General features: G+C 36.4%; 1 protein-coding gene across 1 annotated transcript in view; it reads right to left on the bottom strand.

Moving 5' to 3' along the window:
* Window positions 1-4,702: 4,702 nt before the first annotated feature.
* The window catches only part of chrm3b (cholinergic receptor, muscarinic 3b), a 105,905-nt gene continuing 97,980 nt past the window's right edge, over window positions 4,703-12,627 (bottom strand). Inside the window, exon 3 of the mRNA XM_053511734.1 lies at window positions 4,703-6,476. Coding sequence (XP_053367709.1) covers window positions 4,703-6,445 — 1,743 coding nt within the window. The 5' untranslated portion in view covers window positions 6,446-6,476. The remainder of the gene's footprint in view (window positions 6,477-12,627) is intronic.

Below are 12,627 nucleotides of genomic sequence, written 5' to 3'. Positions count from 1 at the left end.
TATCCCAGGGACTTGGGGCACAAGATAGGGTTTACCCTGGACAGGGAGCTAATCCAAATTCTCCTTAAATGTCTTCTTTATTTCTTCATTTTAAAAAGCTGCTAAAATCCATCTGACTCCATCCATGCTGAATCTGTGCAGTCCTGCCCCCTAGTGGCCTGACCCTATCATGGACACCCAGTGAGATGAGACAAGAGGAAATGAGTGCCACAAACACAGTTTTTCGTTTTTGTCTTAATATTTAATGAGAAAATGAACCATAACAACAATACAATAAGAAACATTCATACAAATCAACTGCCATTGTGTCTCTAAATCTTTGTAGATAAGCACAAAGGCTGTGTTACAACATTAAAACACACTTCACAGTTTGTGAGATGTGAGAGGTGCATACATATCACCGCTCTTAAATATGAAAGGAAAGGCTCTCAAGTAAGACAAATAAGTGAAAAATAGCCATTTAAGCAAAGTCTGGTTACAAAAGCTGTCATGCATGTCGTAAATGATCTTTAAACATAAAACAGACAGAAATAAAGGCTGTATGGAGAAAAAACAAGAAAGTCAGCAACAAAGTCAATTGGTCTTGAATGAATAAATGTATGTTGGTAAAAAAAATATCCTAATGATAAAATCCTAATGATAAATAACTTGGAGCATTACGCGGGATTACATGTTCCTCTTGTCGAGTGACGACTGAAAAAGATTTATATTTAATTTATGAAACATACAGTGGCATAAAAACACGATTCAGTCAACTGACATGGTTCAAAAGGACCGAAATTCACATTACTGATCCATTTTTATTCACATCCTTTAATAACTCTCAGCTTACAGATGCATACATTCAAGTGCAAAAGTATTCACCCCCACCCTACCCCAAAAGGTTTTTTCAATTTCTAAAAACTATCATAATTCAATTAATCACATTTATATATACTAATATTGTAATACAATTATTTAAGATGAAAAAATATTTCAAAATATTATGCATTAATTTTCACCATTTAATTTTTAATATAACTAAATAGATAAATAAATATAAATTATTTCTCAGGCTTCAATTTATAAATTGTTTTTAAAAGCAATTTTAAGCAGAGGTTGCTTCAATCTTTATCCATTTTTTATTTTAAAGATTTTTGTTTAATTACAATTCAGGGCAGAAATACAAACTTGAAAACACGTTTTTGCACTTTTTTTCTTGTCCTAGTTTGAAGATTTTTATTTATTAGCAACTAATTGTTTGATTTTTAAAGTCTTTTTAAGTTTGACTTTAAACTCAGCATAAAAAAATATATCATTAATCACTAATGTGACAATTAATTAATTTAGACATTGGACTAAATAGACAATTAATCTATTAAGCTGAAAAAAGTCCTAATCATGACATGTAAGCTATTAGAAAATATTTCTTGGCCACTCAAAATTTTACTCCCAATACATTAACATACAACATTTTTTGGTTACTTTTGATAATAAAGAAACGTCCGTTAAGCATAACAAACCAAATTTGTTATTATAATAAATAAAAACTCCATGTATTTTTCATTGACTTCTAAGGGGGATGCAAACATTTGCACTTGATTGTATAAACTATCAAATTTTTAAAAAATTTACGAACCTGATCAAAACTGTCTGAGAGAAGGATTGTTTTATTCATGTATTCAGAACTTTAGTCACTGCCCCCAAAATAAATCTAAATAGGCAACTTAATTTGCACACAAACATACAGCAGTCATTAAATAAACTCTTATAAGAGAAAAGCATGATACTGATAAAAATAGATGTATTATAACAAATAATAATATTGAATTTGAAAATTCTAGTCTCTATGAGTCTGCTTACAGAAACATTAAGTTTTTTTAATTCACGTTAAAACATTTTAAATACAATAAAAATAACTTCTTCTTCAGTACTTGTCTTGTTATGTACATAACTGTACATAAATATCATTTAAAAATATTATACAACAGGACATGTTATTATAGATACATTGTAAAATCAAGTTCGTTTCGTATTTAAGTGACACAAAATAAGATAGACAAAACAAAAGATGGAGGCTAGTTTAATTATTTCCTCTTAAAGGGATGATGGATTTAATTTAGAAATTTTTGCCCAGTGTTCTAAATTGTAAGATAAAATGCTATATAATAATAATAATAATAATAATAATTGTATACAGATAAGAACCTACTGTGCTATTATTTTATCACTCAGCTTTTAGAAAGACGTGTCATAAATTGTCTGACACACACACACACACACAAAAAGAGTTTTTTTCCGCATGCAACCACTAGAGGGCAGCATTGATCATCACATTAGTCTAAGGGCCTCATATTCACAAATGATCTTAGTTAACCCCTAAAGTGTACTTCTAATTGGCAGAAAAATCCCAAATAAGGATTTCCAACCTACTTATAAAACTGTTAACCACTAACCAATGCTCCTTTGTGGGGAGACGCAGGAATAAGCTTCGGACCGTCACATATAGGGAACTTTATATAAGAAAGTACTAAGCAAAAAGGAAAAGATGTCAGCATGGCTCATTGATGAATATCAACAGTGATTGGCTGATGCAATAGGAGTCTGTGTAATATGTGCTTATACATAATAATAATAATAATAGTGTTGCTGTATATTTGCCAACATACACTAAATGCCCCTATAATTGTCTGCAACCTGTGGTACTGATGACAGGGTTTATGTGTGTAATTAATTAGATTATCAATCTGCACAATTAATAAGGAACTCTAACCATCCATCCATCCATCCATCCATCCATCCATTCAGTAGTAGTGTACTCGTGGGCTTGTAGTTTCTAAACATCTGCACCTCATTTGTGCATTTAATTATTATTATTTTTTATTTCCAGATGTTACAAAATTAAAAACATTTTATAAAGATTATGATTATTTTTGAAACTGTATTATGACATTGTGCAGCTGGTTTCTGTTTTAGTTTACCCTGAAAACATCTACATCAGCTGAACATCACTGTTGATATTCAGGTCGAATTACATCATCAATAGCATTACATCAATAGCAACCAGTGAGGTGTTAATAGCAGTCTGAAAAGGGCATTCATTGTTTAACTTCCTCTGAACAAGTAGCAGAGAACTGTGGAAACTTTGATCTCCGCCAGTAGTGCAATATGTAATAGATAAGGAGGCTGTTCCTATCATCTCCACTATCAATTAAATACTCCCAGAATTCACATGGTACCTTTTTAAAGCCTGATCCCTATAAGACACACAAAACATGTGAACATTGTGCAGGTAATCACTTCAGCGATGTTTGAATGGTCGATAATTCTGTTATATATGACCTCTGAACTCTTAATGACAGAAAATAAAAAGCAAAATTAATTATTCATTAATCAATGTGGCGTTACTTTTAGTTATAGGATTCTTTGGGAACACAGCCCTAAAAAATGTGTCTATGTCTGTCGAAAAAAAAAAAAAGAATATAAAATTTTGAATTATGTTTTTGTTTTGTTTTTTTCTAACAAAAACCACTTAATTTTGTCTTTATTGCAAAACTCCCCAAAATACACTTTAAAAGAGTCCAAACATTTTGAAAAATATAAAATGATTTGTACAGAATGAACAGCAAAATGAGGACGTCTACAGAAGCACTTACTCGTCTAAGATCTGATAAATACCACCTCAAACAAGTCATATATAAGCAGCTTCGTACAACATTTCCTGTGTGGAAAACACTGCATCTCGGAGAAAAACACAACAGGGACCAATACACTCTAACTACCACTTACACACTTATAACAAAAAAAAAAAAATAAAAACCAAAACACTAAACCTGGTTCCCCTTTGAGGAGAGGTTTTAAAGAACCCCCTCCCAAAATGTTGTTTCTTTATCAGATGGGATTCCACGTCGAACCCCTTTCAGAAGCAAAGAACGTTCGTCAGTGATGATCGTTACAGCCGAATATATCAGAAACAAAACAGTGTACAGTGCAGAAAGGATTACTGTCTTTTAAACATTTACACCAAATTTACATAAAAAAAAAACAAAGAAAAAAAGGAAAAAAAAATTAAGAGAGTCGACTCACCTCTCGGTTGGTATGCGAGTACAAAAAAAGGCTGCGTAACCTTTCCTTACATGACCTTCAACACATAGTTTGAATAGAGGCACTAATCAATACCGTTCACTCCGAGAAAAAAAAGGTTCGATAAGGTATCCCAGTAAGGTTATCTGGTTTGGTCCTCTAGGGCTAATCCTTAACTGGCAATTTCTCCTTTCATCACTTGGTCTTGTGGAATCCTAGTACTATATCTACTAAGGGACCCTTGAGGAAACCTCTTTTTTAGCGATGTACTTCAACAGCCCTTTAAACAAACACGGAAGGCAATACAGACAGTTAAAACAAAGCGAAACTCTAGAACCCTTAAGGGTTCACAGGCTAGTCCCTTAGGGGGAACCCTTAACAGTCCTAGCATGAACCACGGGAACAGGGGTAGGGGACGGGGGTTTGTCCTTCATGAAGCCTCCTGTCCCTAAAGAACCCTCCTGTACTGTACTGTACTGTACCTATCCCAAAGAGACATCAATGAAACATTGTCTAACAGGGTACTCTTGCAAACGGTGTGTAAGCTTTACTGTTGCAAAATCTAAACAGAACCGATAAAGGGTCAGTTCATAACAGTCTAGGCTATGAGATCTGATATATCAGTTTAATTTACATTCCTCTACATTAGTTCCTTCTTCCTGTAGGCCACTACCGCTGGATTCTGTTGCAGGTGAGGCTTATTCTGTTTCTGTCTATCCCACTGGCACAGCAGGATCGTTTTGAAGGTGATGCGGAAGTTTTTGTTACACAGTGCATAGCACATGGGGTTGACTGTGCTATTTACGTAGCACAGCCAGTATCCCAGAGCCCACAGACCCACTGGGATACAGTCATTACAAAATGTATTTACAAGGACCATGATGTTATATGGAGTCCATGTGATGATGAAGGCAAGCAGGATGGCACTTAACGTCTGTGCTGCCTTTTTCTCTTTAACGAGTGATACCTTCTTGCGTTTGTTGGCTTGCGTCTTGGCCGTCGAGACCAAATCCTTCGTCATAGTTTCATCCTTGAAGGACGGAGGTACTGAAGGTGATTTTGAGGCAGAAGAGCTCCCGCAAGGCTTAGGGTTGTCCACAGAGGGCAGGGACAGGTTGGGGGATTTGGAAGAGCTTTTCCTAGAAGGTCTTTCCGCAGCAAGGTTTTCAGGCTTTAGCTGTCCTTGTTTAGACGTCCCGGAGTTGCCGTCTGTCCTCGTTTCAGGCATGTCCACCGCTATGGAGTAAATGGCCCTTGCGTTGGCACCTTCTTCATCCTGTTCTTCATCCGATTGGTCGATCGACGCTCCACCATCATTGTTATTCCAGCTATCACTACTGCTGTGTTCTTGGTCACCAGGGCTACAAACTTTTTGCCCACTACGACCCAGCAGCCAGAAGCGGTAACTATTCCCTTTCTTTTTCTCAGAGTCCGTTTGAACAGGCTGGGTTAGGCTGTAGTTGACACCACTGTAAGAGCTGTCTCTTGACGGCATCATTGCGGTAGATTCCTCTTCGCTGCTCTGCTTGACCTGGCTCCCTGAGCCCTTCAACCCTGCCAGGTCCTTGGATCGGTTCTCTGTCTCTTTATATATCCGCCAGTATAGGACAGTCATGATGGTCACGGGCAGGTAGAAGGCTGCGATTGCAGTGCAGAATGTGATAATCGGTTCTGAAAGGAACTGGATGTAGCACTCTCCTGGAGGTACTGTCCGTTTCCCTACAAAGTACTGCCAGAACAGGATCGCAGGTGCCCAGAGCACAAAGGAAATAAACCAGGCAAGACCAATCATAGTCATTGCTCTTTTAGTCGTCCGTTTCGCCCTGTAAGTAAGTGGTCTTGTGACCGAGAAGTATCTGTCAAAGCTGATTACCAGCAGGTTCATAACCGAGGCATTGCTTGCCACATAATCAATAGCCAGCCATAAGTCACACGCCCAGTTTCCAAGTGACCACCTGCCCATGATGATGTAAGTAGTGTAGAGATTCATTGACAATATGCCAATAATGAGGTCGGCAAAAGCCAGGCTGAGCAGATAATAGTTATTCACTGTCTTCAGCTGTTTGTTAACTTTGAATGACACTACTACCAAGACATTTCCAATAATTGTGACCAGGGATAAAGACCCTGTCAGTAGAACAATGATGATGACTTGCCAGACAGAGTGTCCACCGAGGGGATCGTACACCACAGTGGGTGTGACGGTGGCATTTAGGGAGCTGGTCAAGTTGGCCCCCCGTGTGAGAAGGGAGACATTGGCTTGATGAGCGTCACCCTCTGGCAACAAGTCTTGAGGAATGACGGCGATGCCAGGATAATCTCTCATTCCAGGAGAGCTGTTGGTGAGGAAGAATCCAGGCTTGGAGCTCAGTGTCAGATTCATGGTGATGCCTGGGCATATTCTGAGGACAAAGCTGACAGAGAGAAACAATAAATGTTCAGACAGTTAGAAAGACAATTATTGAAAAGCAAGTTCCTTCCACCATCAGGATGGAAAAATAATGAAATAACACTGTTGTCAAGGAACCCCCAGTTTAATCCTAATTGGCGTTAACCTCAACAGGAGACGCGGCTGCAAGGACTACAAACAGAATATAAAAATCAAAAGTACTAATGTAATCTCTTTCATTTTTAGATGCGGTTTACTGCGATCTCATAATAAGAAATAAAAGCTCAATTTGACTGGATACAAGGTGTGAAGTGTATGTTCTCTTATTGTCTCTTTCATTTGTTCTTCATGTGTTTTGAAATTCTTAGTTTTGGACTTCTGACAGATGTTGAGTGAAATGCCATACACATCAGGTATACATCAGAAAAAATGCATTTCATCAAAATGTGGCAAATTTTTTTTACTTAAACAATCCCTCAAAAATATAAGCAGTAAAACGTTCTTTTACGTTTCAGATAATAGTGCGGGAATCACCAGTGACCACCGAATATGATTTTATCAGGTGCCGATTCGCTTTGTATTCCAAGTAAACATGAAGCTGTGTCAACAGTTTAGAGACTGCCACCTGTAGGATCATAAAGAAATAGTAAAATAATAAAAGCAAACATATATAATGAAAAAAAATTCTTAAAAAAAAGGAAATAAATTGGAGTCAGTGTAGTGATATACTGTATGGATCACAAAAGAATCACAATACATAACTAAATAGATACATATCTTAATAGATCTCTAGTGCATCTTATATTTTTTATTTGATCTTTTTATTAAAATTTTGTGTATGGATCCAGCAGCAAGAAGGTAAGTAAAGATATAAATATAAATTCATTCTTTAGAAATGTGTTTTTACTGTATGTTACCAATATTAAAGAGCAATGAAAAGAACAAACTTTAAATGCATTTTTTTGCCATTCTTAACTAGCAAAACTAAACAAACAAGCAAACTAACAACTAAACCATGTTTAAAATGTTTTTATTGTACTATTCTTTAGAATCATCAATATGAACGAATGAACGAATAATATTTAAAAGAATTTTTTTTTAAAATATTATTATTATATTCTTAGCCAAAGCTTATATGATAATTCAATTAAAACTGCATGTCACTGGCTTTGTACAGGTACTTTGTAATACAATGAAAAAATTACATCTAATCTAATCTAATCTAATCTAATCTATTCTGATTTAAATTAAAAGTGCCAGAATGGCAAATTAAAATGTTGCTCAGGTTCACCTGCACATCATTAACCGGTGCACTTGTTCATTTTCTGAAAGGTTACACTCACACTACTAATATCATCATCTTGCTGCTCTTCGGTAAAACAACTCAATTTATTATCAAAAGACTTTTTTTCCTTTCTACTTACTACAATATTAAGTGAAAGCACAAACACTTAGTAATACCTTATAGCGGTATTTAACTTGCATTTAAAATGTACCACCTGTAAATAACATGAGGTTAACATGTGTTGTTCAGGCAATCTGCTCTCGCAAAATATTTGTGTGAATATTAAACAGTGAAAGCAATGTACATGGAGTTAATTCCATTTCCTGGAAAAAATATATATATTATACAGAAAAATGCAAACAACACAACAACAACAACACGTACCACCCTAAACACAGCCGCACTATAATGAGACAGGACACGGATAGGTTTATGGAGTTGGCCAGTTAACAGAACACACCTTGTTTCAGGTATGTAAGGAATGTCATACTGTTCATGTCAGGATTTATCAGGACATGCAATCTAGTAAGACTTTTGCCTAAGGTTAAGGAATATAAATTTTTGTTTTATAATGAATATCAAACTGCCTTGAAGTCACTGCAGGCAAAACACACTCAGCCAACACTGAGTACTAAGGAAGCGGAGCTGCTGCACACCGGAATAGCGATCGCTCATAACTTCTGGCATACATAAACAGCCACCTGCAGGGGGAAGAAAGGTCGAGTCAGGATGCTGGAAATGAAGGAACATGAAGTTCCATGTCAAATAAAGCAGTGGCCATTCTTGACAGCAATGCACAAGCAGGAAGAAAGACGGAGAAAGAGCGAGAGAGAGAAAGAGCGAGAGAGAGAAAGAGCGAGAGAGAGAGAGAGAGAGAGAGGCATGATAATTAAATGGGGTGAGGGAAGGAATCTCCAAAAAGAATCTGCCAACAAAACTAACTTGAATGAAGTAAAAATAGATTTGGCATAGCTTTAATTATCATTTACAGAAAGTGATTCACTGTATTGTTAGAGATTTTTTTGCAGTGAAAGACTGGACAAGGCAAAAGAAATAGGTGTGAAATACACACTATTACACTCCACCTGGCCACAGAGTCAGCATTTGTATTTGCATAAGAAAACGCTTAAAAGGCTCTGTTTTGGTAATTGCTGCAGTGGGTTAATATGTTTAATCCGGGAATGATTCTTTTAATCCTAACTGATGCTTCTTTTTTTTAAACGATGCCGTCAAAAGACAAAATTAACGAAGTTAACTGTTAAATGGACTGGAATTAGATAAAGAACTGTCTGACGCATTATTAAAATCTGGAAGGATAGACCTGAACCGTCAACTTCACTAAAGAAATATAGTTGGGGGAAAAAAAGGAATGACTGTGATCAGAGACCACTTTATAAGTTCCATTCTAAAAAAAATCAATAAGGAGAAATCACAGCCATATTTACACACAAAGATATGAGGCCTGCGTGGCCATAAGAAAACCACTTGATAGTAAGAATAATTAGAAAAAAAGTCTTTAGTATGCTAGGGAGCATAGAGATTGGATTTTTGAGCAATGGAAAGGGATCATGAGGTACAGACTGAACCTATTCCAGAGTGATGGGCACGTCAGGGTAAGAAGGGAAGCACATGAAGTGATGCACTCAACATGCATAGTGTCCACTGTACAGTACAAGCCTCTGGAGTGTTATGATCTGGAGTTAATTCACTTAGCTGACGACCTTAATGCATTAAACCAGGTTATCACATCTTTATTTTTTCCTAAGTTTCCCAAAAAACTGTTATAGGGTTGTTCTGGGGGCCAGAGCAGAGTCTTCACTGAAAGTCTCTGAGGAGTGATAAGATCATCAATACAAGATTATGGTCAAATATGAATGCAACTTTCAATGAAAAAAACTTCTGAGCACCATTGCACTGCTGCACATCTCAATTTGTATATCCACTGAATATTCATCCTCATTTGCCTAATTTTCACATAATAACCTATCTATCTATCTATCTATCTATCTATCTATCTATCTATCTATCTATCTATCTATCAGTCAGTCAGTCAGTAAGGTACAGTATGTGACTACAGTACGTAATTTTTTTTGCCAGACAACATAATAGTCGATAAACATTTAAATTAATACTGTTTTTCCATTTTCCAATTTCATGTCTAATAAAATACAAAGTCTACAGTAATACTAATCACATTCGTGTTTTTATACCAAACAAATGGCAGCTTTCCATAATATTTACTTAATGGATCCACTTTATGGATCAACTCGGGCTGTGATTAGATTGTTTGATTGCCTTTTAACTGACAGAAGCATATTGGGGAAAGCAGAGTCAGCCTGAGCGAGAGAGGAAAGTAAGATTAAATTTAATATGAAGAAAATTTATTCTCACAGTAAAACAGAGATCTGAGGCTGAACGCTCCGTGTGCTTCTCTGTGCTCTGTGTCAAAATCAATGTAACGCACCATAACTTATGACATGGTTCAGAGTGTCATTTACAACTTCTGGCATTCATTCAAATACTCTTCTGGTTCAAAACATGGAAAATAATATTTATACCCGAGTGGAGAAATCGAGGTCAGGACTCTTCCAGTCTTCTATTCGATTGCACATTAAAAACTGCTTAGTTTATAAATGTGACTTATAAAGCAGTGTGTGTTGGAAAAAGATTAGAAAGGCACGAGATGTGTCCGACGCTGTGTCAGATGCTGATTCAGATTCACAGCTGGTCTGCATCAAAATGCTATTATACCACATACATCACAGGTTGTGGACGACCTTAATGCTAATGCATAGTACACACCACGTAGAGAATGATATTATACACACCACGTAGAGAATGATATTATGATGTCTAAATGTATTTCAAAGGTTTGGAAATGGCATCATGTTATACTCCATGGATGGATAAATAGACAGACAGACAGACAGACAGACAGACAGACAGATAGATAGATAGATAGATAGATAGATAGATAGATAGATAGATAGAAACTTTATTGATTCTGAAATCTATAGAAATCTACAGTATATAAATAAAAGAAAGGCTTTGTCTTTACTTTGGTCAGAACACTGGAGAACCCTAATCCAGTCTCAGAAAAAAATTCTGTCTGTCTGTCTGTCTGTCCAGACAGAGTTTGCCAAAATTTAATAAAACTTCGGCAGTACTTTGCATGAAGTTAAACCTGCTCCATAAATGAAAAAAGAAAATGTTGAGTTGTGCTGAGATTATGAGCAATTATGTGCCAGATTGCACCGCTGGACAGAATTTAATGAACCTTTTGCAGTATTTAAATATCTGCCTGAAGTTTAACCTGCACCATAAGTGAAATAAAAATGTTTATGGATTAAAACCTACTGGGTCAAGTAAGTCAGTCGAATGATACTTAACCTTTTGTAACTAATTTTATTTCTTTTCAACACAAAACCATGCAGAGTTCTGATGGGTAGGCAGATGTGGGCTTCAACCTGAAATAATAATTTTACTGATTACCTTATAGCTGATTATATTATTTTAAGCTTTAACCTTCTAACTTTTTCTACAAACTCTTTTCTCTAGTACGGAGGAACCTCGGATTGCGAGTAACGTGGTTTACAAGTGTTCCACAAGACGAGCAAAGATTTTCAATTAATTTTGACTTGAAAAAACGAACAAGTCTTGTTTTTACGAGTACCGAATATCATGTATCACGCATGCGCTTCTTGTTTCGACACCAAGCGTCACCTGATCACAACTGAGCCAAAGTTTTTTTTTTTCTCTTGCGCTGCGGAATTGTGGGTAGTTGTCTCCCCTGCTGGGTCTTAGTGAGTGAGTCTTAGTGAGTCTCTTACTGGTATAATCAACATCTGTATTTTTCCGAAAAAACAGTCTTTTAGTTAATGTGTGTGTGTGTGTGTGTGTGTGTGTGTTTGTGTGTGTGTGAAACTCAAATAAGAGAGGAGGATAATTTACTTTGTAAGATGAGAAAAGGGAGAGGGAGGGGCTGATTCCTCCTCTCCTATTACTTTGGCTTCACACACATACACACAAACACGCCTGCGCGCATAAACAGGAACACTTACAGTATCTGTCAGGATTTATTTTTACTTTTTTAAAGGTAAAGTGCAGGTAAATTAGTTTTTTTTACTTTATATTTTGTATTAATTATCTTTATGTATTTATTTGTTTTGAGATGTGGAACGAATAATTTGAGTTTCTATTATTCCTTATGGGGAAATTTGCTTTGATTTACGAGAGTTTTGAAATATGAGGCCACGTTCTAAGGACATAATAAACGTTCTAAGGACATAATAAACAATTTCTATCGTTATGCAGTAGAGAGCATCCTAACCAGCTGCATTACAGTCTGGTACGGTAACTGCTCTGTTTCGGACCGTAAATCCATCCAAAGGGTGGTGAAAACCGCCCAGCGCATCATTGGTACCCCTCTTCATAGCATTGAGGAGGTGTACAAGAAAAGGTGTCTGCGTAGGGCCCGTAGCATTGTGAAAGACACCTCTCACCCTGCACATAAACTGTTTTCTCTTCTTCCCTCTGGAAAAAGGTTCAGATGCCTATAAGCCAAGAGCAGCAGGATGAGAAACAGTTTTTACCCCACAGTGATTACCTTATTGAACACTTCACCATCCACCTAACCCTTTTACATGCACGGCATCATCACTGATAACCCAACATCCCTGTATAATATTTCTGTAAATATTCCCTGTACATTCACTTGTATAATCTGCACATAGACAGTACACTAATATATGTATATTGATATATGTATATATGTGTGTATAGATATACTCTCTCTGCATTCCCTTCCAGCTGTTAAGTTATTCATATTTATTCGTATGTATTTTCATACTATTGCACTTCCTGTAAATTCAACCATATATAGTTTCTGTAT

Source organism: Clarias gariepinus, chromosome 14 (genome assembly GCF_024256425.1).
Source record: "Clarias gariepinus isolate MV-2021 ecotype Netherlands chromosome 14, CGAR_prim_01v2, whole genome shotgun sequence".
In the NCBI taxonomy this organism is placed as follows: Eukaryota; Metazoa; Chordata; class Actinopteri; order Siluriformes; family Clariidae; genus Clarias; species Clarias gariepinus.
This window is presented reverse-complemented; position numbering and strand designations above follow the sequence as displayed.